The sequence below is a fragment of the Leptinotarsa decemlineata genome, unplaced genomic scaffold (genome assembly GCF_025532065.1).
Source record: "Leptinotarsa decemlineata unplaced genomic scaffold, Ldec_3_MD MMD2_tig00000199_RagTag_RagTag, whole genome shotgun sequence".
Taxonomy (NCBI): domain Eukaryota; kingdom Metazoa; phylum Arthropoda; class Insecta; order Coleoptera; family Chrysomelidae; genus Leptinotarsa; species Leptinotarsa decemlineata.
Window position 1 is genome coordinate 18,126,661 of NW_027412544.1, and position 25,547 is coordinate 18,152,207.

At 32.8% G+C, this 25,547-nt stretch overlaps 1 protein-coding gene across 2 annotated transcripts in view; it reads right to left on the reverse strand.

Annotated features, from left to right (window-relative positions):
* The window catches only part of vap (RAS p21 protein activator vap), a 38,387-nt gene extending 13,386 nt beyond the window's left edge, over positions 1–25,001 (reverse strand). The window contains exons 1-10 of one of the 2 annotated variants that reach the window (XM_023165463.2): positions 24,734–25,001; positions 24,102–24,677; positions 19,694–19,949; positions 7,877–8,088; positions 7,518–7,820; positions 3,428–3,777; positions 3,056–3,247; positions 2,511–2,709; positions 2,229–2,459; positions 1,873–2,157 (exon numbers count right to left, since the gene is read on the reverse strand). In XM_023165463.2, coding sequence (XP_023021231.1) covers positions 1,873–2,157; positions 2,229–2,459; positions 2,511–2,709; positions 3,056–3,247; positions 3,428–3,777; positions 7,518–7,820; positions 7,877–8,088; positions 19,694–19,949; positions 24,102–24,584 — 2,511 coding nt within the window. In that variant the 5' untranslated portion in view covers positions 24,585–24,677; positions 24,734–25,001. The other variant, XM_023165462.2, reaches the window with a different exon arrangement.
* Positions 25,002–25,547: the final 546 nt, after the last annotated feature.

Genomic DNA, 25,547 nt, shown 5'->3' on the forward strand with positions numbered 1-25,547 from the left:
CCAGAATTGAAGAAAACTTAATGCAAATAGTGCCGCTGAAAAATTGTTTTTGACATTAAGGTATGTACTTACCTATCTATACATATCCATCTATATTAATCTACATTACGTATTCATCTATATACCTAAATATAGAGGTAATACTTAATTAGCTGATCATATTTTGGAGAATTACCTATAGTATCCAACAGTATGAACAACTTTTCCCAAGAAAGTAATGGTCGCAAACGGATTTTTTTATAACTAAATTTATTTGGAACTATCTTTGCTCAAAATATTATCAGCTAATTAAATGTTACCCTGTATATTAATATTTCATGAAACAAAAACACTTTCAGATAATTATGTTATTTATTGCAAAAATCTAAATTAAATTTAGTAATTTTTCGTACAACTAAAACAAAAAACAACTTCTAACTTGTAATTGACTGTAGAATGAATTTCTAACGTTTTAATCAGTCTTCCAAATAGATGATCTAGCTAGTATTTCAGCAATAAAAGTCTCGGTGTTCATTTTTCGCAGCGAAAACAACTAAACTCGTTTGATCACTGCACTATTCGCCGCGACTGCCGTTCGACTTCGTGGCTCGCGCCGTACTGATTCAGGTATTTGTTTTACTCGCCCGTCGCGCTGCAAGTCGCCCACGCGGTACGCTTGGAACATTTCGCCGGCCGCTTCGCCGGTCGCCGTTGCGCGTGGCTTCATAAGTACATCGATATGCGTTTGTTTCAGTCGCTAGACGCTTCGCCGTCCGCACCGCGCGAATATTCGCATCGGCGAGTGTCCCGTGGCCAGGCTGTTAGCCAAGCTACTGTAGAGATACGCAACATATGAAAACCCATAATGAAGCGGAAAGCTGACAACTCCTGCTGAACGGTCAGCTCCCGCTAATCCGGTGAAGCGAAGAGAGGGAGGAGGGATAGGTAAAAGCACTCGAAAAACCTCTAAGTTGTCATCTCTCGAAGGGATAAGTCCAGTCATCACCCGAAGACGATTGTGGATGCTAACAATCGAAACGTCGTGAAGTAACTTGGCTTGAAATCTTTTAATTTATTATTTCTTTTTAATTGTTCAATTTTCAATTATTGCTTGATATAATTATTTTCAGTTATTCTTTTTATTTTATTCATTCTTTCAGGGACTTCGAATCATTTTATATCATATTAAACAATGAAGTCTGAACTAATGAAATTAACCATGAAACATTATCAACCACCTTCAAACAAAGGCAAAGAAAATCATTTTGAGTAACATATGGAGATTTTAATATAGTAGAGGTTAGAGAAGAGGAATTAATGGAATATCTATATAAAATAACAAACCCCAAGTTAAATACATTTATTTTATTTCATTCTAGAAATTAGGGAGATCATATTTAAAGTATTGATGTTTTTCATTCAAAATATATAAAAAATTTCGAATATTTCAGTAGTAATGGTAATTTTAAAACAAATACCAAATAGCCCAGGATAACTAATAAATATCCATAATCTGGATACGATTTTCTCAAATCTTTAGGTATCTCCTTAAGCTTCTTACAGCTGAAAAGCAGCATGCTTTCGAAAATTGTAGTGTATTTATCTTGTAATCATCAGTGGTCTTGCCCTATTAGTACTGATTGACTTTCAGCAGATTTAAATTCTAGCAAGAAGTCAAATTGTGGTGTTTTTATTAATTAAAAATAAACTAAAGTCATCTACATGAATCTATTATGGTTAATCAATATGCCTCAGAAAGTGTTAAGAGAATTAAACTAAGTGTCCACACCTGTACTATATTGGTAAATGTAGATTTTACACCATAATTTTCCATAATGTACTCAAATGCATCATTTTATTGAAACAGATTAAAAATAATTCAAATACTCTCACCTTTCCACCAAATTCCACCAGATTTGCAAGATTCTGTAAGCACTTAGCCACCATAACTAGGCTTCTAGTAGCAGAAGGTGATGGTTGTTCACTAACAAGACCAAACTGTCTTGGATTCAGTAATGCCGGGCACAACAATCTCAAAAAAATAAAACCTGACACCACCCTTGTTCGCACAAATCTTTCATCAGGCCACTTGGCAATAACAGCTTTTTGCAAACAGCCACATATGTATCTAACAGAACGGGGGCAGGCATCAGGAGACATGAATATACTCAGCGTAACCTGAGAAAAAATAAACAATTGATAATACAAATAAAAATCTATATAATTTCGGAAACCATGATATGACTTACCTGATCTAAAATTTGTAACAGGAATTCTGCGTTATTGCAGGCATCATCTAAATTATCCATTTTGGAGGGGTTCAGTTCAGCACTTTGTTTGCTTTCCAGGAGTCTGAGAACAGTTTCCAAAACAGCTGCTTGTAAAAATCCTCCACACTCTGCTTTCATATAAAGATCCATCAGTGTGGTCGACAACGAAGCAGCTCTAAACAATGTTGATGTTTCAGTCTCCCTGTTGATCTGAAATATTCATTATCAAAAACCAATATTACCCATGCACAATAATAATACCTCAGCAGAGTTTAGCTCTCTTAGAAGTTCCGTTTCTCTTCCCTCTGCTCTGAAAACTCTCAACAGTGCAGTGGCTAGAGGTCCCCTATCAGCATGACATATTTCAGCTAAAGTTTTAACAGAAGTGAGACCAGGTTCCAGTAACAATTGTTGAAGTGGGCTATATTCTTCAGCAGGCATAACCAAATCGTGTAAATACCTATAACAAATTGTCTATGCTCATAAGATTGCAAAAGTTCTTGAGTAAGAAAGATAGTCTATGGTTCTACAAAGTCCTGCTCCGGATTAGAAGAGGAAAGGTTGTGTTAGGTCAAAAGTAAGTGGGTGTGTTCAATCCTCTACCGAGAAAAAGTACAACCGGCGGTGAGGCTTATAGCCGCGATACTGTGATGAGAAATTTTGGCTAACATCACATCTTCGTATATCCCATCTGTATTGATCAAAAAAGATTCTTCAGAACCTGACTATTGTTGGCGTTATGAACATAGACACATTCCGAATCATAGATGAACAATGAATACATATCTACCACATTGAACACTCACCTGGTACGGAGTCTCAAAGAACCCCATTCTCCCATTGGAGTTAGCCCAGACAAAGTGTACCATTCTTCACGTTCCTCACCATTGCCCAAAGAAGCTAGCTCCACATGCAGTTCAGCTACTTCTTGTTCTTTTCCTCTTTTCCCTCTGTTATGTACAGTTAGAGTAAACGATAAAATATCACATGGCACATCACTGAAAAAAAGAGAATGTGGTATCAAAATGCTGAATTTCATATATGATAACATGTTTTTAATTGCATTCATATCCCTCGGAGAATAAATTTTAAATAAAAATACATAAAGAAAAAAATTTGTAACAAAATAATTGAGAACATATGTATATTTTTATAACAACTATTGAAGAATCACTTACTCAAAGACAAATTCTTCCTCCCAAACAGGATCGGGGCCAGATTTTGTTCTTGTTCTCGCTACCCTAACCTGATTATTGAGTTGTATGGTAACATACGGCTGTGGCACTAACTTGTAAGGCAAACGGTGTGCATCAAGAATATGCAACGTAAGACATCTGAGCTCTCTCAATCTTGGCACTTTGGAAGTAGCCTTACTGAGCTGAGGAACGCATAATGGTTTCAAAGAGTTCACCCAATCTTGGCAGTCCTCTGTTGAACGAGCTGCGAGATGGGTTACAGTCGCCAAACATGGAAGAGCCCGCTCCACTAATTGAAGACAATGTGAACGTTCCCATAAACTGTCATGTACCTGATGTAATGAAAAAATAAAAAACATTTGAAACAGTAATATAAAAAAAATAAAAATGTTAATTTCGAGGTCAAATGTTTGTGTCTATTCAGAATTAGCAGTTACAGCATCAGTGGAAAAAGTATAAGATATGATAATTTGAAGGTAATTTAAACGTAATTTTATTATCATTATATATGATTTCATTGTTTCGACTAGCATATCTCAGAAACAAAAATCTATCAATTTGATTATGAATACCGATCACAAATTTTCATAACTGGTTGTGCCCTTATACCCGTTTCATTCATTCAAGTATGCATTAGATTATGCTTATTTATGCAAGAATAATTTTCTTATTTTGGCATTCAAGTTGACAATGAAGGCACAGAAAACTATAGAATTGAATGTATAAAGTCCTTAGCTACCAGAGAAAAATCGATCAACATCCACAGTTTCTTTAACATATTGAACATCTCAAAGAATGTAGGTTGTGTGAATGCCATCTACAGTGACTTCTTCAAGTCATTTCACTCATAAAAAATTCTGGTTTCAGTAGTTTGAAGTTTTTCCAACTTATTATAAACAAGAAGTTAGAAATAAATAGACTAAAAATGAGAATATTTATTGAAGGCTATGAGGGTAATAAGTGCATTCGGGGGTAACTAGTGAAGAAAACAATTTGTTAAAAGGATGAAATGATGTAATAATTTTCATTTATGAATATACTGATCTAATAACTACAAAATGCCGTTCATTTGTTATTCAAAACCCAGATGTTGCTTTCATTATTTTCCGGTCAAATTATTTGACAGCCAAAACTTTAGTTGGAGATTAATGAAATGATAGCAGTAGGTTTGGGAGAATAAATAAATACATTGCTGTCATTTTTAGTTTCTATTAAACAATTTTGTATGAAATGACATTTTATGATCTTGAATCAATTTTTCAATTGAACGTTTATGATCTCAATAAATATACTTCAATAAGCAGGAATTATTATTGAAACACAGTTGTCACATGAAAGTACAAGTTTAATTTGTAGATGGTGAATCAATGGAATATCATGTCAGTTTTCAATCATCGGTAAATTAATAGCTATTTGTGATATGAGTGTTAAAAGTAAGGTTTTATTTTGTGAGTGAAAAAGTTTGCGAAACGAGCAATTTCACGAATATCATACAAAGTTTTTTTGTACAACTGTCTTGTTATCGCATTTGCTGTGAAGTGGCCGTGCCAGGTGACGCCGAATCACCTGGTTACCAACAAACAGTAGTGTTTACAGCTCACACGTTTTATTTAAAGTCACATTTAAAGTTCTTGCTGGTGTCTAATTTATATAATATATTTGTAACACAATTTAATTGTATCTATATCTATTGTTCACAATAAAACTTCCTTGAAAAGTGAATAATTATGTTTTGTACAGCAAAACTTTGATATTCTCAATATCTGAATCAAACCTGCTAAGAATGAAAGATGGAGATGAGTATAGTACACCAGTAAAACATCAACAGAAAGTAAGAGCCTTCAATATCATATTGCTTTTGTATACAAAATGCTTACGTCCAACAGCTTCCAATGGTTAAAGCCACTTTACCGCTGAATATGTTGGACGGTAAATGCTAAATCCAGCAGCTGCATGAAATTAAAGTACCTTTTAAAGTGCTTTTACGCTGCATACACCCATTTACTGACAGAGTAGTTCTTTGGGTGTAGCAATAGCTGAGGTACTGTCTCCTCAACTCGTACAACTCTCTTGGATCTATTATGAAAATAATAATAATTCATTTCCCAAGAGACAAAATATTGAATATGAATAGTCAAGTCCAGAAATGTTACATACAATGTAGATTTAACAAGTTCACATTCAGAGTTTTGGAATACAAAGACTCAACGTACAAAATTATAAACATATTAGAAATGTTATATGTGTGAGATATAACAGAAATATTGGTAAGAATATTCTTGTGAGATATCTTTTGAAAAGAATTCATCTGTTGAATAAAAACATATTGTAACAATAAATTTTTTGAGTTGCTTTTTGAAAGTCAATAAGGAAGAACAGTTTTTCAATTCATTTTGTAATTTATTGAATGCATGTAAGCCATTATTTCAGTCGGGATGTTCATCAATGCACATTCCTAAAATCTTGACATGGGTGGTAGATTTGGAAAGTGGTTTTGTAAACATTTTGGACGGTTGTGAAACCGAAGATATTGTGTCTAATCCACATTAAAAATAATCAGTTGTTATATGTCCAAGTTGCCAAAGATTGGATTAGGTCATTACATCATGTTCCAAGCATTTCATCAGAATGATCTGACACAAGTTTTACACAGTTTTTTAATATCATTAATATATAGCAGAAATAACACAGGACCCAAAATAGAACCATGTGGAACACCTATGTGGACACCAGCTAATGTAGAATTTGTAACCCTCAACTCATTGAATTGTTAATTTCTCCAACATGCAGCTTGTACAGTCGAAAGCTTGTAATCCATTACATTACATTATTTTTTACACTGTGATGGTATAGCCTCTTTATCAAAATATCATAATCCAAACAGTCAAATGCTCTGCTGAAATCACAAAATATTCCAACAGGGCACTCGCCAACATCAATAAGGCACGTTATTTCACTATAGAAGCGGTGTACTACAGACGTTGTTGACTTTCCCGGTCTGAACTCATGCTGATTTTCCGAGAATATTCTGCTATTATCAAGAAAACATGACAGGCGATCTAAAAATGAATATCCCAAAATTTTTGAAAATATAGATGGTATGTTTATTGGCCTATAGTTAGAAATTATGCCACGAATTCCCTTTTTATGGGTGGGAACAACAAAATCAAACCCCTTACTAATTAAATGGTGGTAATTAGACAAAAATGTTTTATTCATTTCATTAAAGTCTCATTTATATGTTGTCAATTCATTTTTACTTATGCTCCACTGAATTCATAAAAATTAGAAATATTAAAACTTATTCAATATTGTACTCAAGCCCACAAATTATAAGATTCTGCTGGAGTACGATTATGATCAAGCACAATTGTGATTGAATAAGTTGGTAATTATTTTCGATTTTTAAGCATTTCAAATTATTTGTAATTCCGATAGGATGGTTTACAAATATTATAAGATAATATGATGGAATGTGTTTATGATTTAATTCTATTATTATAAAGTTTCGTGTGATAAAGTACTTTATGATGGAATATATTATGACAGAGTACGTTTTGTAATGGTAGCGTTATGCCGCCTTAAATATCTGTCTTCCACTATATCAATTTTGATGTCTATTACTTAGTGTTATGATGGAGTATATTTCTCTGGTTTACGATTTCTGTGATGTACTTTATGATGCTTTAGCTGACACCATTTTGTCCAACAGAACAAACAATATTGACAAAAAGAAAATGATAATAATATTGTTACCATATTTTTCTCAAAATTCAATAAATGCTTTTGATTGTGTTGAAAATTTTGGATTAGTCTTTCCCATATAACGAAATATTTCATTATTGATTATAATGAAACCAGACTCGATATTTTTTCGTACAAGGACTAATAGATATTTTATATCACAACTGTTTCAAAATAGCAATTATAAAATACAATTACTTTGTTTGTAGGTCATGTATCAATTTTAATTGATCCAAACTATTTAAAGTTTTTTCATAGGGAGCTTTCAATAAATAATTTATCCCATAAATAAATAAGCCTGAGAATAAAAACATGAGAATCATATAACCTGGTATAAATATGCACAAGAAAGGTCTATGAGTCCTTTGGGTTTTGTTCTCTTTGGATTTTCATATAGGTACAAGTGAGTATCAGTTCCATCGACAAGTAATACAAAGTAGAGTAGTTTCCATTTTTTAGCAGCCTTATCAGATTTACGGTGCAGGTATCCTTGATGTTTGATTCCCCTCATTTTTTTCAATCCTGCTTGATCTCTGCACTCTCTCAAGGTGGCATAAATTTTTTCAGCTTCTGATTTTGCCTTTTGATTTTCTGGCACCCAATCGAGCTGCTTGGAACCATCAACAACTAGCTGAAACTAACTGTTGCAGATATTTGTTTGTAAGTTTAAATCAATGTATACAATACCGGATGCTGCAAAGTATATCCTTCGACAATTTGTTCTTTCCTGTATCTGTTGATAACGGCATCAAGACATTCAAATATCCTTCCACCCATAAGATATCGTACTCCTTTTTTCTCAATTCGAAAACGTTGAATTTGATTATTGATGTGGAAAAAAAGGGAATAGTCTCCAGGAGAGTTGTCGCTGGGACGTACTAGAAAACTTCCAGGGCCAGCTGAGGGAAAAGCAAAACAAAAATTTTAAGTTCAATTATTTTTCGACATTATACTTCAGATATTTCTGGTAAGTAAACTACAGGGTGGTCATTTTAAATGTTCCACCACCTCCCCTTTATAGAACACTTTTCGTTTCTATGAGTACTTTTGCTTAAAACTAGTGTGCCAAAATTTACAAGTGTTTGTAATACAACCATAAAAAATTCAGTTGTGAAAATTTTCATTATTTTTATTGAATGGACTATCGATCTGAATGCACCTTCTTTTATGGGGAAAATGTCATAAAACATTTTTCTATTGTATAAAATCAATATATCTAATGTAATAATAAAGTTGACTAGTCAGAAAAGTCGATTTTGCATTTTTATACATATTTATTGACCTAATTCGAATAGAAAACTTGATTGTTCAAAATTTTATGGTAAAACAATTGCAAAAATAAAAATAAGAGACAAACTGAGGTTTGTTATAAAGAAAAAAGTAAAGACTAGAAATAAAACTAGTGCTCATAATGCCAATAAAATACAGTAGTGAAATATGAATGAATTTAAATTCAAACGCCTAGATCGCTTCAAAAAAACACTTTCAATGAAACTTTACAAAATCTATTCCATCTACCTATTCTGTCAAACACGTTTCTGAAATATTTTTTCTTGACAATCAATGAAATTGTAGAAATGTATTATGTGTATAGATGTGCTATATGGAGTTATCTTCGTATTTACTAAAAAAATTGTTTTTTTTTCGGTGTCAATAGCATGGACTGCTATGTGTTTTGGATAGCAATGTTAATAACTGCCCGAGCCAACTAGGGAGTAAACAGTCCCAGTATATGGTAGGTAGCCGGTCGGTTCGACATGGGTGCTTTGTTGACTCACTCGAATTGACCGCCGTGTTTATCGATGGTTCAAGCCCCAGGCTGAACGATCGATTTTCACTTGCTATTGTCCAACCCGTGTTAGGAATCACACGTTAAAAGGTAAGACCTCGTTAATCCTTAGCTCGCACAAGTTTCGACTACCGAGGGTCGTCGTTCGTAGGGGTGCGACAGCTGGTTAACGAAAAAAAAGATTTTAACAGATTTTTTCAACAGATCAAAAATGTAAAAGAGCAGAATCAATCCAACTTCAATTAGACGAATTTCCTCGAAAAAATATTTGGTGCTTTATAAATTATTTCAAACTAGCGGACCCGGCGAACGTCGTTTTGCCCAAGAGACAAAGATTGAGCAAATTTAGGATTTTAAAATTTATATAAAATTAATAAATATTGAGTTATAAAGTTTTTATCATTATTATTATTAGCTTTATTGATGAAATATTATTTTTCAATACTTATAATTCTATTTCCGAAGAAGACAAAGTCAAAAACACAGAAATCATAAAAATTGGTACAGACGTTCTCGAGTTCTGTCATTATTATCATTATTATATCAGATTTCAACACTCATTATCCTATTCCCGAATAAAACAAATTCAAAAACACAAAAATCAAAAAAGTTGGTCCAGCTATTCAAGAGTTCATTTATTATTATTATCATTATTATTTTTATTGATGAAATATCATATTTTAATACTTATTACTTTATATTATCCTATTCCCAAAATTCATAAAAATTGATTCGGCTGTTCTTGAGTTATTTTATTGATAAAATATCATTATTCAATACTTATTATTTCATTCCCGACGAAGACAAATCCAAAAAGACACAAATCATAAAAATTGGTCCAGCCGTTCTCGAGTTCAGCCATTATTACTATAATATCATATTTCAACACTCATTATCCCATTCCCGAAGAAAACAAATCCAAAACACAAAAATAAAAAAAGTTGGTCCAGCTACTCTGGAGTTCATTTATTATTATTATTATCATTATTATTTTTATTGATGAAATATCATAATTATATACTTTTTATTCTATATTATCCTATTCCCAATGAAGACAATCCAATTCATAAAAATTGATTCGGCTGTTTTGAGGTTTTTTATTATTATTATCATTTAATGATAAAATATCATTTTTCAATACCTATTATTTTATTTCCGACGAATAAAAATCCAAAAAGACAAAAATCATAAAAATTGGTCTCTCCAGTTCATTTCTTTTTTTTTCACATTTACTCACCTTTTAAACTTTCCCTAGACTTCCACAAATAATTCAAAACCAAAATTAGCCAAATCGGTCCAGCCGTTCTCGAATTTTAGTGAGACCCAGGAACAGCAATAAATTTTTATATAATACTAAACTAACACCATTGTTTTATATATATATATATATATATATATATATATATATATATATATATATATATATATATATATATAGATTATAATATATAGATTCAACTAAGTAGATAATCAGCGAAACCATAGCTTACCATAAGTAAATAATAAAATCCCTATTGACGTGAAAAATAAAAAAAATAAATGAATAAAAAATAAATCAAATAACAAATGACAATAAAAAAGTATCTCCTCGGCGGGGAATCAAACCCCGGTCTCCCGCGTGACAGGCGGGGATACTGACCACTATACTACCGGGGACTTTTCTTATTTCATGTCAGATGCGTTTTTGATATACCACGTTTTATAGTGACTTCTTGGTGATTTCACGGAAATGCGGTCGAACGGGATAAAAAGTATACTATGTCCCTCTCCTTGTTCTGAGCTACCTCTCCACCAATTTTCAGCCAAATCGGTTCATCCGTTCTTGAGTTATAAATAGTGTAACTAACACCACTTTCTTTTATATATATATATATATATATATATATATATATATATATATATATATATATATATATATATATATAGATTAGTTTGAATTCAATTTATCTTTTCTTTGCTTATTAGTGTCTACTTTATATTTTTTTCAGAATTATTCAACATTAATGTCTACAAAGTTATAAGTATATCTTTACTATAGGTATAGAATTTTTAATAAAATACAATCTTCATAAAATCTTTTGAATATATCACAATCTTACCAAATCGTCTTCGTGTGATTTTATCAAGGAAAAAATAAAAAACTTGGATGTAACACAAGTACATATACAGTGTGTAAAAGCCAAATGGAATAAATTCATTATTTCGGTTACTATACATATTTAAAAAAAAACGAAACACGTCAAATGTTAATTGTAATTTGAAATTCGTCAACGTAAAAATGCCACCCCTACCTTCAACCTCCTTCGAATGTCCGGTACAACCCCTAATTTTTTAAATGGGAAGTATAGGTCTATGATATATCGTTTGAAAGGTCTCTTGAATCTCTATTCAAAAATTGTATCACTTTATTGCAACAATTAAAAGTTGTATCGAGGTATTGCCGGACATTAACTTGGTAATGTGGTGGTGCTCCATCCTGCTGAAACCATATCGTATTCACTGGAACTTGAGGGTTTCCTGGATCAGGATATAAATATGCTAAACTTGGAATGACATCATTTTGAAGTAGTGCCAAATAATTATCGCCATTCAAGTTGCCCTCAATGAAAAATGGATACGGTTTCCTACAATCCCCTCCCAAATATTAACCTTTTGAGGGTATTGCGTGTGTTCTTCTCTCATCCTATTAGGATTTTCCGTTGACCAGTAGCGGCAATTTTGCCGATTAGCATGACCGTTGAGAGACAAAGTAGACTTATCAGAAAACATAACGTATTCTAATTGGATGATATTGTTATCCAACATATCCATCATTTGCTCACAAAAATAAAAATCATCTTCCATGAGCTTCTGAGTAGGTATCATTTTATAGGGATGCATTTTATTTTCTTTTAATATGTTTACTATCGATGTATGGCTAACATTGAATGTAGTAGATGCCTGGGTTTTCCTCAAACTCAAGCATGACATCCAATTTGAGCTCATCACTCATTGCATTGGCAGCTGCTTTTTTTATCTGTCCCACATGACCAAGCTCACGAAAGTGCTTGTGTATTTTGCTTATTGTTCCTTGAGATATGGGCGGTAAAATAGAAAATTTCTCATGAAATAGGCGACCTACTTCTCGTTGCGTTCGTGTTTTATCCACGTAACCAGTCATTTGTAAAACTGTTATTTTATGCATTTCCGTTAATAATAATAATAATAATCTTGATTTGAAATAGGAAAATCCTAATTTACATACATTTCTAATATTTTTATTACAAATTTGTTACATATTGGAATTATTTAAAAAAATATGACAAACATTAGATGAATACATTTTAAAGTTGATCAATAAGATAGACATGATAATATCCCAAGAAAAAAAATTGTAGCTACAGGTAACAAACACATAATACGTATAATATTTGTACATTGAAAAAAAATTTCTCAAGTTTTTGAACATGTTCAGAGATGGACTATTTTTAATTACATTTGGTAATTTGTTGAACCGATCAAAACCCTTGAAAAACAAAGATTTTATGGTGTTTTTGTTTTTTGTTATGTTTATATATAAATTATTATTATTTCGAGTGAAGTGGTGGTGAATATCATGATGAAAGACAATGTACTGTTGAAAGAAGATGGTCCTAAATTGTTCAATATTTTGTATACGAAAATCATTGTGAAATATAATAGTCTTTGGAAAATGGATTGCCAATTTAAAACATCAAGCATAATAGTAATAGGGGTATCTCTACGGCACTTATTACTGGCAATTCTAGAGAAAAAGAATAATTTTTTTTGAAATCTTTTTATGAATATACTCAAAATTCTCATCAAATGATAGAGTGTTATCCATCAGGAATCCCAGATATTTAGTTGGATTCTAACCATTTGTCGAACTTTAAACTTTTAACTTAAATTAAAATACTGACAACTTGTAGAAGATATTTCTTTGTTAATTTTATTTATTTGTTTTAATACTTGTTAATACCCTGTATCATGGATACAATGTTATGTAAATAAAATCAGTTGTTATTCGAAAATAAATTTGTCAAGAGGAAAGTCTATCAGTTCTAATATAAAAAAGCACGCTATGGAATCCAAAAAAGTGCAAGAGAATGCTGCTCATGAAATTGGTCTGCGGAGAAGCAGTAGGTACAATAAAGGCAATCCTCCCGAAAAGATATTCCCGATCAGAATTGAATGCTGTTGAATTCTGTTCAAATGTGTCTTCATCTAGTATATGTTCTAAAACTAGAAGACAAGAGTTTTCTTCGATACAGAAAAATCCCTTTCTGGAAATGGTATTTGTGAGGTCGCTGATTTTAAGTACAATGTTTCTGAAAAAGTTGTTGATCCTGATTATGTTCCTGAGACTTCAGTCAAAGAAGTGAATTCGAACATAGGATCAGTTACTGGCAAGAAGTCCAAGTGGAACTTAGAACTCCAGATATTGAAAAAACAACAGAAAATTGAGGAAGAGGAAGAATAAGAAAAAATGAAAATTTTCCAGAGAAAACGTTTGAATTTAGCAAAAGAAATAGAACTGAAGAAAAGGATAATGGAAAGTTCTGAAAATAATAGTAAAAGCCCTTCGAAAAGTTTATATAATGATGAAATGTATTTAAACAAGTTGATTGAGGATTCCAAAAAGTGCATCAATTCTCAATTTTAAATTTTCAAAAAAAACTTTTGATGGATCCAAAATATGTGAATTTGGAAGCCACTCCAACTGCATATGTAGAAATTGCAGCAACGATACTTTTTCTGTGGGAGGTGGAGAAAGAAATAAATCCTTTTTCAATATTGCTCGAAAATGTATTGAAAACACAGCCACCGCAAATAAACTTCTACTCCGTCAAAAAGTTAAAGGCCTCAGATACTTTTCTGGTGAACTTTCGGAATGGCCAATCTTCATTAGTGAATTCAATAGATCCACCTCACAATACGAATTAACTGATGTAGACAATCTTATTCGGTTGTTCAGATCTCTGAAAGGGAAAGCCCGAGAAATAGTGAAAGCCCTTCTAACTTCACCTGTGAATGTGGCCAGAATCATCAAAATATTGCAAATGAACTTTGGAAGATCAGAATGGATTATTTTGGAGTTAATGGAAAAAGTGAAGAAAATTGGAGCAATAAAAGAAAATATTTAGAATTTTGTGTTACCTTTACAAATAAATGCTGTTACTAATATGGTGATAACTATGAAACATGTTGATGCTGAATATTATCTATTCAACCCAGAATTACTGAACAATCTGGTGGATAAACTGCCTCTAATACAAAAATACTCTTGGACAAAATACAAGTGTGAGCTAGAACTTGAAGCTAAACAAACGTCCCTGGAAGATTTTGCTGACTGGTTTGAGGAAGAAATGAATTATCTAGCTGCAATTAGCAATCCTTTTCAAAGAAATCAATTGAGACCTATCACTAGAAGAGAAAATGTCTTGGTGTCAAAGAAAAGTGACAAAAAATGAAAATAGGGTGATTCTAGTGGGTGTGCTTTTTGTAAAAACGAAAATCATATAGTCCAGGAATGCGGTGAATTTTAGGAAAAGACAACCATGAAAAAGAGAAAGATAGCATCTAACCTCAAACTTTGTTATTTATGTCTCCGAGTTGGTCATATGGTAAAAAGATGTTATTTTAAGGACAGACGTGGTGAAAACGGATATAAAAGCCGTCATAATAAGTTTCTTCATGTTGAAAGAAATATTAAGGGACCCAGAGAAGAAGTTAAACCTAGTAACCCGATAGATTTCTGTGCTAATTTGTCCGACAACAACAATGATGAAAAAACTGTATTGCTGAGAATTGCCTGTTAAAATACGTGGACTTGTAGGTGAAGTAACAATATTCGCTCTCTTTTATGAAGGTTCTATGTGTACGATGATTGAAGATAAGATAGCTGAACAACTTAAGCTACCAGGCCCGGTAGTTCCACATTGTTTTCAATGGAGCAATAATATAAGCCATTATGAAGATGACTCTAGGTTGAACTCAACTGAAATATCAGGAGCTAACGAAAATTCAGGTTTTTACAAAATAAGCCAGGCGAGAACTGTAAAAAATCTTAGTCTTCCTCAACAAAACATAAATGTGAACGAAGTGAAAAACAAATTTCCCTATTTAGACATTCAATTGTTGAAATCCATAAAAGAAGCATCCCCTCAATTATTGATTGGTCAAGATAACTGTGGTCTCATCGTTCCTTGAAAGGTAATTCAGCCAAAATTGAATGGGCTCATCATGTCAAGTCGAAACTTGGCTGGACAATTAATGGCATCATAACCAATAATGCATCAGACAAAATATCTTATCCAAGTCTTTGCTATCGTTTAATTAGTGATGAAGAACTCCATTTGTTAGTAAAAGACAATTTTCGACTAGATTCATTTGGAGTTAAGCCATCAGATCTCATCATTAAATCAGTAGAGGAAAAAAAGCCATTGAAATCATGGAAAAAACACTGAAAAGAATCGGACAGAAATACGAGATAGGACATCTCTGGAAAAATGAGGACATATAACTGCCGAATAGCCGTCCCAATGCAATAATACGTTTGTTGTGCATGGAACAAAAGATGGATGAAGACGAAAAATTTCCTTCTGAATATTGCAAGAAAATAGAAGAATATCTAACAAAGGGATATGCTAGAAAACTAACTCCTGAACAAGTTGAATCACCTAAAACTTGGTATCTACCTCATTTTGCAGTATGGAATGTGAAAAAAATAGGAAAACCAAGGCTTGTTTTTGATGCGGCGGCAAAATCTAAGGGGTCTTGCCTAAACGACTTTTTGCTTCAAGGTCCGGATTTTGTTCCTTCATTAATCTCTGTATTATGGCGCTTCAGGCAAGGTAAAATAGCTTTTAGCGGAGATACTTCTGAGATGTTCCATCAGGTATCAATTAAACAGGAAGATTAATGCGCACAACTTTTCTTGTGGCGTGGAAAGGACAGAAATCCTGATATATTCCAAATGAACGTGTTGATTTTTGGAGCGTTTCATCCCCTTCTGTGATAAAATATGTGAAAAATAGAAATGCTACTGAATTTGAGCAGCAGTTTCCAAGTGTAATAAGATGTATGGAGAAACAACATTATGTTGATGATTACCTAGATTCCTGTAGTACCGAAAAAAAAGCCATCAAGCAAATTGCAGATGTGATTCATGTTCATGAGCAAGGGGGTTTTGAAATGACAAAATGGATCAATAACTTCAAAGATGTGATAAAAAGCATTCCTGTAAGAATACGTTCTTCTACAGCTCATGGATTGAAAATAGATTCAGAGAATATAGAAAGAGTACTCGGACTTTTATGGCTACTCGAAACTGACAACTTCATATTTTCTCTGAACCTGAAGAAAATACCACCTTAAATCATTTGTGGTGAAAAAAGTCCAACAAAGAGAGAGGTTCATCAACTGTTAATGTCCATATTTGATCCTCTTGGCTTCCCCGCTTCGCTTATAATAAAAGGAAGAATTTTAATGCAAGAAATATGGAGAATTGGCATTGACTGGGACAGTGAAGTACCTGACACTCTATTTTTGGCGTGGAAGAAGTGGCTGACGGAAGTTCAAGTTTTATTACCCATTATTCTACCAAGATACTATTTTCCGAATTCAAGTTGTATAAAGGAAGTTGATCTGCATATTTTCTGCAATGCTAGCCATAAAGCTTATGCCTCAGTAGCTTATTCGAGATATGAAGAAGGAGAAATCATATTCAAATCATTTTTCTCTGCAAAATTCAAAGTAGCCCCATTAAATCAGCAAACCATTCCCAAGTTAGAATTACAAAGAGCAATTTTGGGCTGTCAGTTAGGAAAAACAATTCGTAATGAGCTTGAGTACAAAATAAGAAACATTCATTACTGGACAGATTCTAAAGTTGTCTTGAAACAACTAAGTTTGGAGTCTAGGCGATTTCCAATTTTTGTGGCTTGCAGAGTGGGAGAGATTCGAGAAAAAACTGATATTTCTCAATGGCACTGGGTTCCATCCGATTTGAATGTTGCTGATCAAGCCACAAAAGAACTGGCCAACATCAACTTCAGAATAGAGTACATGATTGAATGGTCCCAGTTTTTAAAATTTCCTGAAGAATCCTGGCCAAAAGAAAGAGAAGGCATATTAAGTGAAAAATGTGAAAGTATATTTGCAATTTTCGAACAAAAAAGTTTTGAGTTACCCGATATAAACAGGTCTACTGCTTGGGTGTTTCATTTCAAGAAATTTTCTAGAATTCCCAAATGTGAAAGGCCAAACGAAGTAAAAACGGATGTTGACATGATTGGGGAAGCTTGTCAAATGTGGTTACAAAAGGGCCAGTATGAATCTTTCGAAGAAATAGGTATATTGAAGCGAAATGTGGTACTTCCGAAGTCCAGCAGACTTTACAAATTGTCAGCACTTCTTGATGAAAATTGTATAATCCTGTTAGGAAGAAGATTTCCTGAAAATAGTTCATTAGATCTTGGATATGATGTTCGATATCCAATAATACTCAATCCCAAAAACAAATATACCCAATTGTTAATTGAACATTATCACCAGCAAGGTAGACATACTGGCATAGAGACGGTAATAAATAATCTGAGACTAAAATATTGGATCATCCATATGCGACAGTCAGTTAAAAAATTTATCAATACTTGCCTCACTTGCAAAATTAGAAAATGCCATCTGCTCCAGAAATGTTATTTTTACCACCAGAACGACTAGAATGTAATGTATTTCCATTTACTTACGTTGGGATTGACTTTTTTGGAACAATGACTGTTTCTATTGGAAGTAGAAGAGAAAAACGCTACGGAGTCCTTTTCACGTGCCTTACTGTCAGAGCAGTGCACATTGAGTTGGCAGCATCTCTATATACCGACAGTCAGTTAAAAAATTTTTCAATACTTGTCTCACTTGCAAAATTAGAAAATGCCATCTGCTCCAGAAATGTTACTTTTACCACCAGAACGACTAGAATGTAATGTATTTCCATTTACTTACGTTGGGATTGACTTTTTTGGAACAATGACTGTTTCTATTGGAAGTAGAAGAGAAAAACGCTACGGAGTCCTTTTCACGTGCCTTACTATCAGAGCAGTGCACATTGAGTTGGCAGCATCTCTAGATACCAGTTCTGCTATCCTTGCTATAAGGCGTTTCATATGTCGCCAGGGACAGCCAAAAAAAAATTCCATCGGACAATGGAACTAATTTCGTCGGAGCTGAACGGGAGTTACGAGAATCTATCAATTCCTTGAATATGGGAATGCATGGTACGTTCAATAAAAACAGCCCTGAAGGTATCACTCAAAGAAGGAACCCTAAGGAAGAAGTTCTTCTTACCCTTCTGTACGGAGCAGAATACATGGTGAACTCTAGGCCTCTAACTCATATATCAGTTATTCCAATGATCCAGAGGCAATTATACCTAATAATTTCTTGCTTCTTCGACCTGGGGGTGTGCAGTCTTATGAAGGTTACCCAATAAAAAGCAGAAAACAATGGAGATTTTCACAAGCCTTAGCTGATTTATATTGGAAATGGTAGGTAAAAGAATATCGACCTACACTCATTCAACGACAGAAGTGGCATGGAAAAACTGCTCCGATCAAAGTTGGTGATATTGCAATAATAGTCAATGACAAGGCATCCCGAAATAATTGATTAGTGGGACGAGTGGAAGAAACATTTCCCGGAAAAGATGGAACAATACGTATAGCCAGAGTGAAAATCAAAAATGGATTGTACACCAGACCTGTATCAATGCTGTGTGTCTTACAAACTTCTACCAATGAAAAGTGAAGAGTACAGAGCTTCACGGGGTGGAGAATGTAGAAGATATTTCTTTGTTAATTTTATTTATTTGTTTTAATACTTGTTAATACCCTGTATAATGGATACGATTGATATTTGAAAACATGTTATGTAAATAAAAACAGTTGTTATTCGAAAATAAATTTGTCAAAAGGAAAGTCTGTCAGTTCTAATATAAAAAAAAAGCATTTTCTGCAAAAGTTTGAGCAGTTCGAAATGAAATTTTACACAACTAATGTTCTAACATACAAAACAAATTGACGAGGCGTTTTAAACTAACGTTGCCACAGAAATTATTTACAGTTTTTTAAAGGATACCATCTAAAAAGACCATTGCTATGGTTTTTACTTACTTTCTCATTATCAATTTTGGTCCTCTGACTTTTTTGTTGGTTAAACCGATATAATTTCCATCTTTATTAAATATCACTATCAAAGCTGCATTTTCAGGAAGCTCGGGGAGTGCCCTGAGTGAACTTAAATTCCTTTTGAAAGTCAAAACAAGATATACTGTGTTGGCTTCAAAGGTATTAAAAGTCTGGCCAATGCATTTAATGTCCCGCTCCTGCCTCTTTGGTCTCCTGGCGTAGATAAATCCAAAACAAGCACTTTTCTCGATCACCAAAAGAGCAATACTCTTCTCGACGCGCATTTCACCAACCAAGTTGACATATTCAGGAGATGAAGAAAACTGATGTCAATGTATCAAGTCACAAGTCAAATTAGGGACCTATAGTACTTATGGTTTCAACTCGATTATGAATTGCTCATATTATTTAAATCTTCACCAATTGTCTTGAAGAATTAATGTAATTGCAATAAAAGTACATACTTATCAGTTCATAACAATATAAAAAATGTCATTGTCTCTAGTTCACAACATTGAATGATTAACCTACCTTTGACAAGCAGATCAACAGCCTCATTTTTTGTACAATCTGGATGAAACCAAGGAAAGACAGTATTAGGATCTATACTATCATCTAAATCTTCTACTAGTTCACGAAAAATCATTCCTTGTTCACCGGTTCGATGTGCTGTAACCCACAACCAACCATTACCCATGTCATTGTGTACAAAAAATATATCTCCTTTTTTAAAAGTTAGTTCATCTGTATCGGGCATCTTTGTGTATGGCAAAATGGCAACCACTCTCTGGAAAAAAAAAAATTTTTAAAATTGACGTGTCAACAGTAATGAGCCTTTTCATATCAAAAAATAAGATTGACAAAGAAAATTCAAAGCATTTTATACCAATTTTACTTTTCTATAACAAATTTGTATTCTTCACAAGTTATGATTTATCATTTGCTTTTACGCAAATAATATTACTTTTTCTCTTACTCTTATTTCTATGTCGATACAATTACTACTTGAAAAAGTTCCAGATGTAAAAACACAACAATTATTTCAGACCCAAACAAATTTAGACCTCAAAAAACCTTCAAAATGCTAAGAGACTAACTAGCAGCATCAAACCCTTAGGACTTGAATAACTGCCAATAAACAATCGAATATATTGATTGTCGGTACCCTTTATTTACTGTATTATGTGTAGGTAATTTTATTTACTTCTTTCATACACACATGTACCTATTGATGTCAAATAAGTACTTACTTATCTTGTATCATGTTTATTTGTTTGTATTTCTTTTTTGCATTTGAAGTAAATAACAGTATTATTATCATCATTTGATAGAGATATAAGACTTGATTTACTTTAACATAAGTTTAAGTAAACCTTTGTGAGGTGGATGTAATAATTATTTATTATATGCTCTGACGAAATGAGCAATTAGAAGGAATATAATGAAAAAAATTCTTACTTTCTATAATGAAAATAAAAGTTTGGTAAAAACACAACAGAAAAGCAAATAGCAAAAAATCTACAAAAGAATGTTCAATATATACATATTTAAGAGAAGTTGTATATTAACAAAATAATTTGAATGACTGAGAATGTTGGTTACATTGTTAACATTGCCAGTAATTTTTCTGGTCCAAAGAACAATGATTTGTGATTTGATTACTTAATTCGTTGATTATTCATTTGAGTCTAAACTTTATATAATATTATTTACATACCTGAAGTCAGCATAATGTGCCAGCGCCCAAATCTAGAGTCCATCCCCACCCTTGAGTCCGATTTACATGGCACATATAAGGGAGTGGTATTATGAAGATAGCCAATTTGATTGGTCTTTGGCTTCGAATATATTAGTTTCAACTTATCGCAGAGTAACTTGGCATTAATTGAATTAATATGGCAAAATGAATTTATATTATAATAATTGAGTTGGCCGATACTTGATGAAAACCCATACTGAAACTAATTAATACTCTTTATTGTATGATTCTCACTATTAAGGGTTTTACAAAAACCCCGGCACATGTTTTGCTATACAATAGCTTTCTCAAGCTATAATGACTAAGGAAATTTTTTTTTGTATATATTCCTCATTGACAATTTACATTGTTAGGAATAGTCAGTCTTAGTGTAGATCACAAAAAACACAATATCTCAAAAAAAGTAAACTAACGGTAACAACACAATTAAAATTTAATAACAATTACAGCACACAACAATGTGGCTTCGTCTGAACCCAATATATGCAAGTAACATACATATCTTATTTAATTATTGGTTTGTGAAAAACTCATCCAATAAATATTATGCTTTTCCTTATAATATTTTAATGATTTCTTGAAATGAATTATATTAACACAGTTTTTGATATCAGTAAGAAGCGAGTAAAATATTTTAGGCCCTAGAATATATGGCGTACACTTAGTAACCTGGCAAATGGCACCTGTAGTTAATTTTTCTGGCTTGTATTCACTTTGTGATGAGAAAAGTTGGTTGTGAATTTGTTTTGATGTTTATACATATAGAGAAATTTCAAAAATATTTAGAAGAAAAATAATTTATTTATTCATCACTGAAGAATTTACATACAGGGTGTTTCAAATTCGATCCTCACCATTGAAATCTCAGAAACTATGAGAGATACGAAGATGGTTAAATTGGCGCAAAGTTGCGCATTTAGCTGACTAACAATATACCGTTGAGAAATTTCTGAAATTCCGAGTATATCCGAAGATATCCGGAAAAAACAGAAATTTCGGAAAATGGTTATTTTTTTCTGTCTTTATTTTTCAAAGGATTAGAAAATAAATTGCACTTCCATATTACCACTTTTTCCCTGCTTTTTCTTCCGGTCACCATCATCAACATTATTTTTTCTTATGGGCGCTTCAATGGATTCTTTCTGTTTTGAATAGAACCAAATTTTACCTTTTCAATGATGTATCATACATCATTATTCTTTTTCGAAATGTTGGAGATATTGAAAAAATTAATTCTTATCATAATAGGCTTTGACTTTGATGTTTCTTAATTAGACTTTCAATTTGTTACACTCAATAACATGTTGTTATTGTACAAGTCATTGAATTTTTTCGCGAATGAAGAAAAAGTGATATGATACAAATTTATTACAAATACGATAGAAACAGTGTTAGGACATCGGAAATGTATTTAAATTTGTATCCCGAAAGACGACAACCACATCGGACCATGTTCAAGTTATTGGATCAAAATCTCACCAAGTTTGGTTTGTTTGAAAAGCCAATGAAAAAAATAGGGATACAGAATCAACAATCAAAATTTGATAAATGAGGTGTGTATGAGGTATGTGTCCTTTTCAATGAAAATAGAACTTTGAACAAATAACAATAATTAACTAAAATGTATGCTCAAAATACTGGCCTTGTTCATGATAACATAACTGTGCCCTTCTTCGAATATTATTCACTGCACAATTAATTTTCCTCCTCCTCAAACATCCGAACTCTCTAATAATGCTATGTCGAAGGTCCTCAATATTTTGATATTCCCTCTGACCATAAACTCTATTTTTCAGTGTACCTCATTAGTATGTATCCATAACATTTAAGTCTGGAGACCTTGCTGGCCACCTCACCAGCCCATTATTCCCTATCCATTCATCACCAAACCTCTTAGTCAGGTAATCAGATACTCGTGTGCGGTGGAGCACCATCATGTTGAAACCAGATGTTGTCATAGTTAGCCAAAGGCAGATCATCCAAATAGTCTTCGAAAATCGACATTGAAAACTGGTGAAATACACATACCATTGGATTAAAATTCTCTACAATGTAGCGTCTAAAAACTCTTCAGTGGAGTAAAAGGAATGATTCATTAGATAACGAGTCAGAATATCCTTCAACACATTTGAACTCGCTGAACTTAAGTGTGGGAATATATTCATAAGTCGGTTATAGTACCTGATTCCTTGGTATATGTGAGAGTCCTGACCAATGCTCAATCTAGAGTATGGCTGGTGAATGATATCACTATTCCTCGTACTGTATTTGTGTACCCAGGTTACGAGCTACACCAACCATACATCTGATTATTTTCTTTTGCATGATGAAGACTTTATTTATATGTACTGAATTTCCTCAAAAAATCAACCCTTAACTCAATGCAGATTGTACAAGTCCAAAGTAAGCTAATTTAAGTGTGTCTAACGATATTGTGCCCTTGAGTTATCTGATAATGAAGCAAATTGTACTCAATTTATTTGTTAGATCATTATTATGAGGATCCCATGTTATTTTCCGATCTATTTTGACACCCAGAAATTTATTGAAATTTACCTGTTCTACCGATTTATCATTCACTCATATTGAAAAATTTATATCAAGATTTATATTTTTTGTTGTGAATACCATAAAGAAAGTTTTTAATAGGTACAGTCAGAATTTTATAATCCTTGAACAATGATCTGCACTAGAATGTTGAAGGTTTGCTAGCCATGAGGCGTAGTATTCATTTTCTGATTGAACCCCACATTATACATGAGGTATAATCTGACTCAAGGGTGGAGGGTGGATGCTGGAGGCTGACGCTAACTTCATGTAAGTCAATATTTCTAATAACATTTCTATTTATGTATTTACAATTTAATCTGGAACAGTCCATCACTTGAATAAAATAAGATTTTATGCACATATTTTCAAAACACAATTAATTATTGATCAACATGGAAAACATATTATTGAATACTACATGGGCAATGATACTACATATATTGTATCAATTAGGATTTCAATTATGAGAGATATTCATTTTTCTAACAAAGTAATACTGCAACCTCGGGCAAAAGGTGGTTTTTAACATCAGAATTACAAAATATTTTTTAGTGCCCTTATGTTCGAAATTATTATATTAATTTGCCTTCATATTGTTTATCTAAAGGTCTCTTTTCGATTATCACAAACCTTTTTATCATTCACGGGTTCTGGTGGAGCTACAGGCAATACTAATCTTTCTCTCTTGAGCAGATCACTACATTCCTTATAATAGCCAACTAAGTCATTCAACGAAACAAACTGCCGACCACCAATATAAAAATCCCCACACACTGCAGTTATCCTGAAATGGTTCATTCCACTTCTACCCAAATATGACAAAACATAACTACCCGGTTTCCTATCGCTCTCTCGCACTAAGTAAGCCCCCAATTTATTACACTGCCACAATCTTTCTTCGGCTTGATAACGATCAAGCCTTCCATGATACCAGAGAGTTTCAGGAGGTGCATAATGGGCACTGTCACCGAGATCAAGTTCCTCTGGCTCTGGTTTAATTGCAGCCTGAGTTTCTTGTTCGTTTCCGTCATCGCTTCCTGTACTGGGAGATCCCAATTTGTCTTTCATTAACCCAGCATTGTGTCCACTTCCTACACGAATTAATTCTGCCATATCGATTCAAAATGTAACTTAAGGCTCATATCAACCAACAGCTAGAATTTATTCTATTTCCTTTTCTTTATCTTATATTGATGAGTAATTAACCTACGGCATTTTTCAATTAAGAATTCTTCACTTTTTCTTTATTATCCAGTACTTACTGACATTTCATTGTTTGGCAGATTTGTCTTTATTTACTGTCAGCTGTCACTGATAGATATGTTCCAATAATCATCGATTGAGTCATTTTTATGTACTTCTTACTCTTCCATCTCTATATTCGGATATCTAAATGATGTCAATTTTGGTACTAGGGAAGTTCAGTTGTCAGTTGATTTTGTACATTTTATCCTGATGTTTCAGTTTTCACATATATATGTAAAAAAAAGTTTTTACATCTCATGTCCAGATCTGTCTTCATATAATTCGTCTGAATCTTGTACTTCTTGGCGAGGGCGAGACGACTGGTTCACTGGTTGTAATTTCCAGCATATAGCAATAAGAGGGACCCACGGAATTTGCAGTTCGGCCAGTTTTCATCAATATAAGAAAAATATTTCTATTTGAAAAAAAATCCGACGTCACTTTTCGAAATCAATTTGTCAAATCCTGAAGGAAAAATAATTATTTATTATACAAGGGAAAAAAGTCAAAAAATAAAAAATCAAACTCTCTTCTACTTTGCCAAGCTTTCGCTTCTATTGGGAAGATTCTTCAGGGCCTACAATTTAATGAGTTTAACGAATTTTTTTGCCATTGAATGACATTACAATTCATACTTACAGTAGAAATTAGTGAAAAACAATTATTGAACATATAAATTGACGAAAAAGTTAAACATGTATAGGATTTTTGTGGGTTTGACAAATGTCATACCTTCACATAAATATCATTTCTCAATGGGTATGATGATTTTATAATTTTTGACTCTAAAAAAAGATTGATACAATTATTATTATTATGTTTCTAATGTAG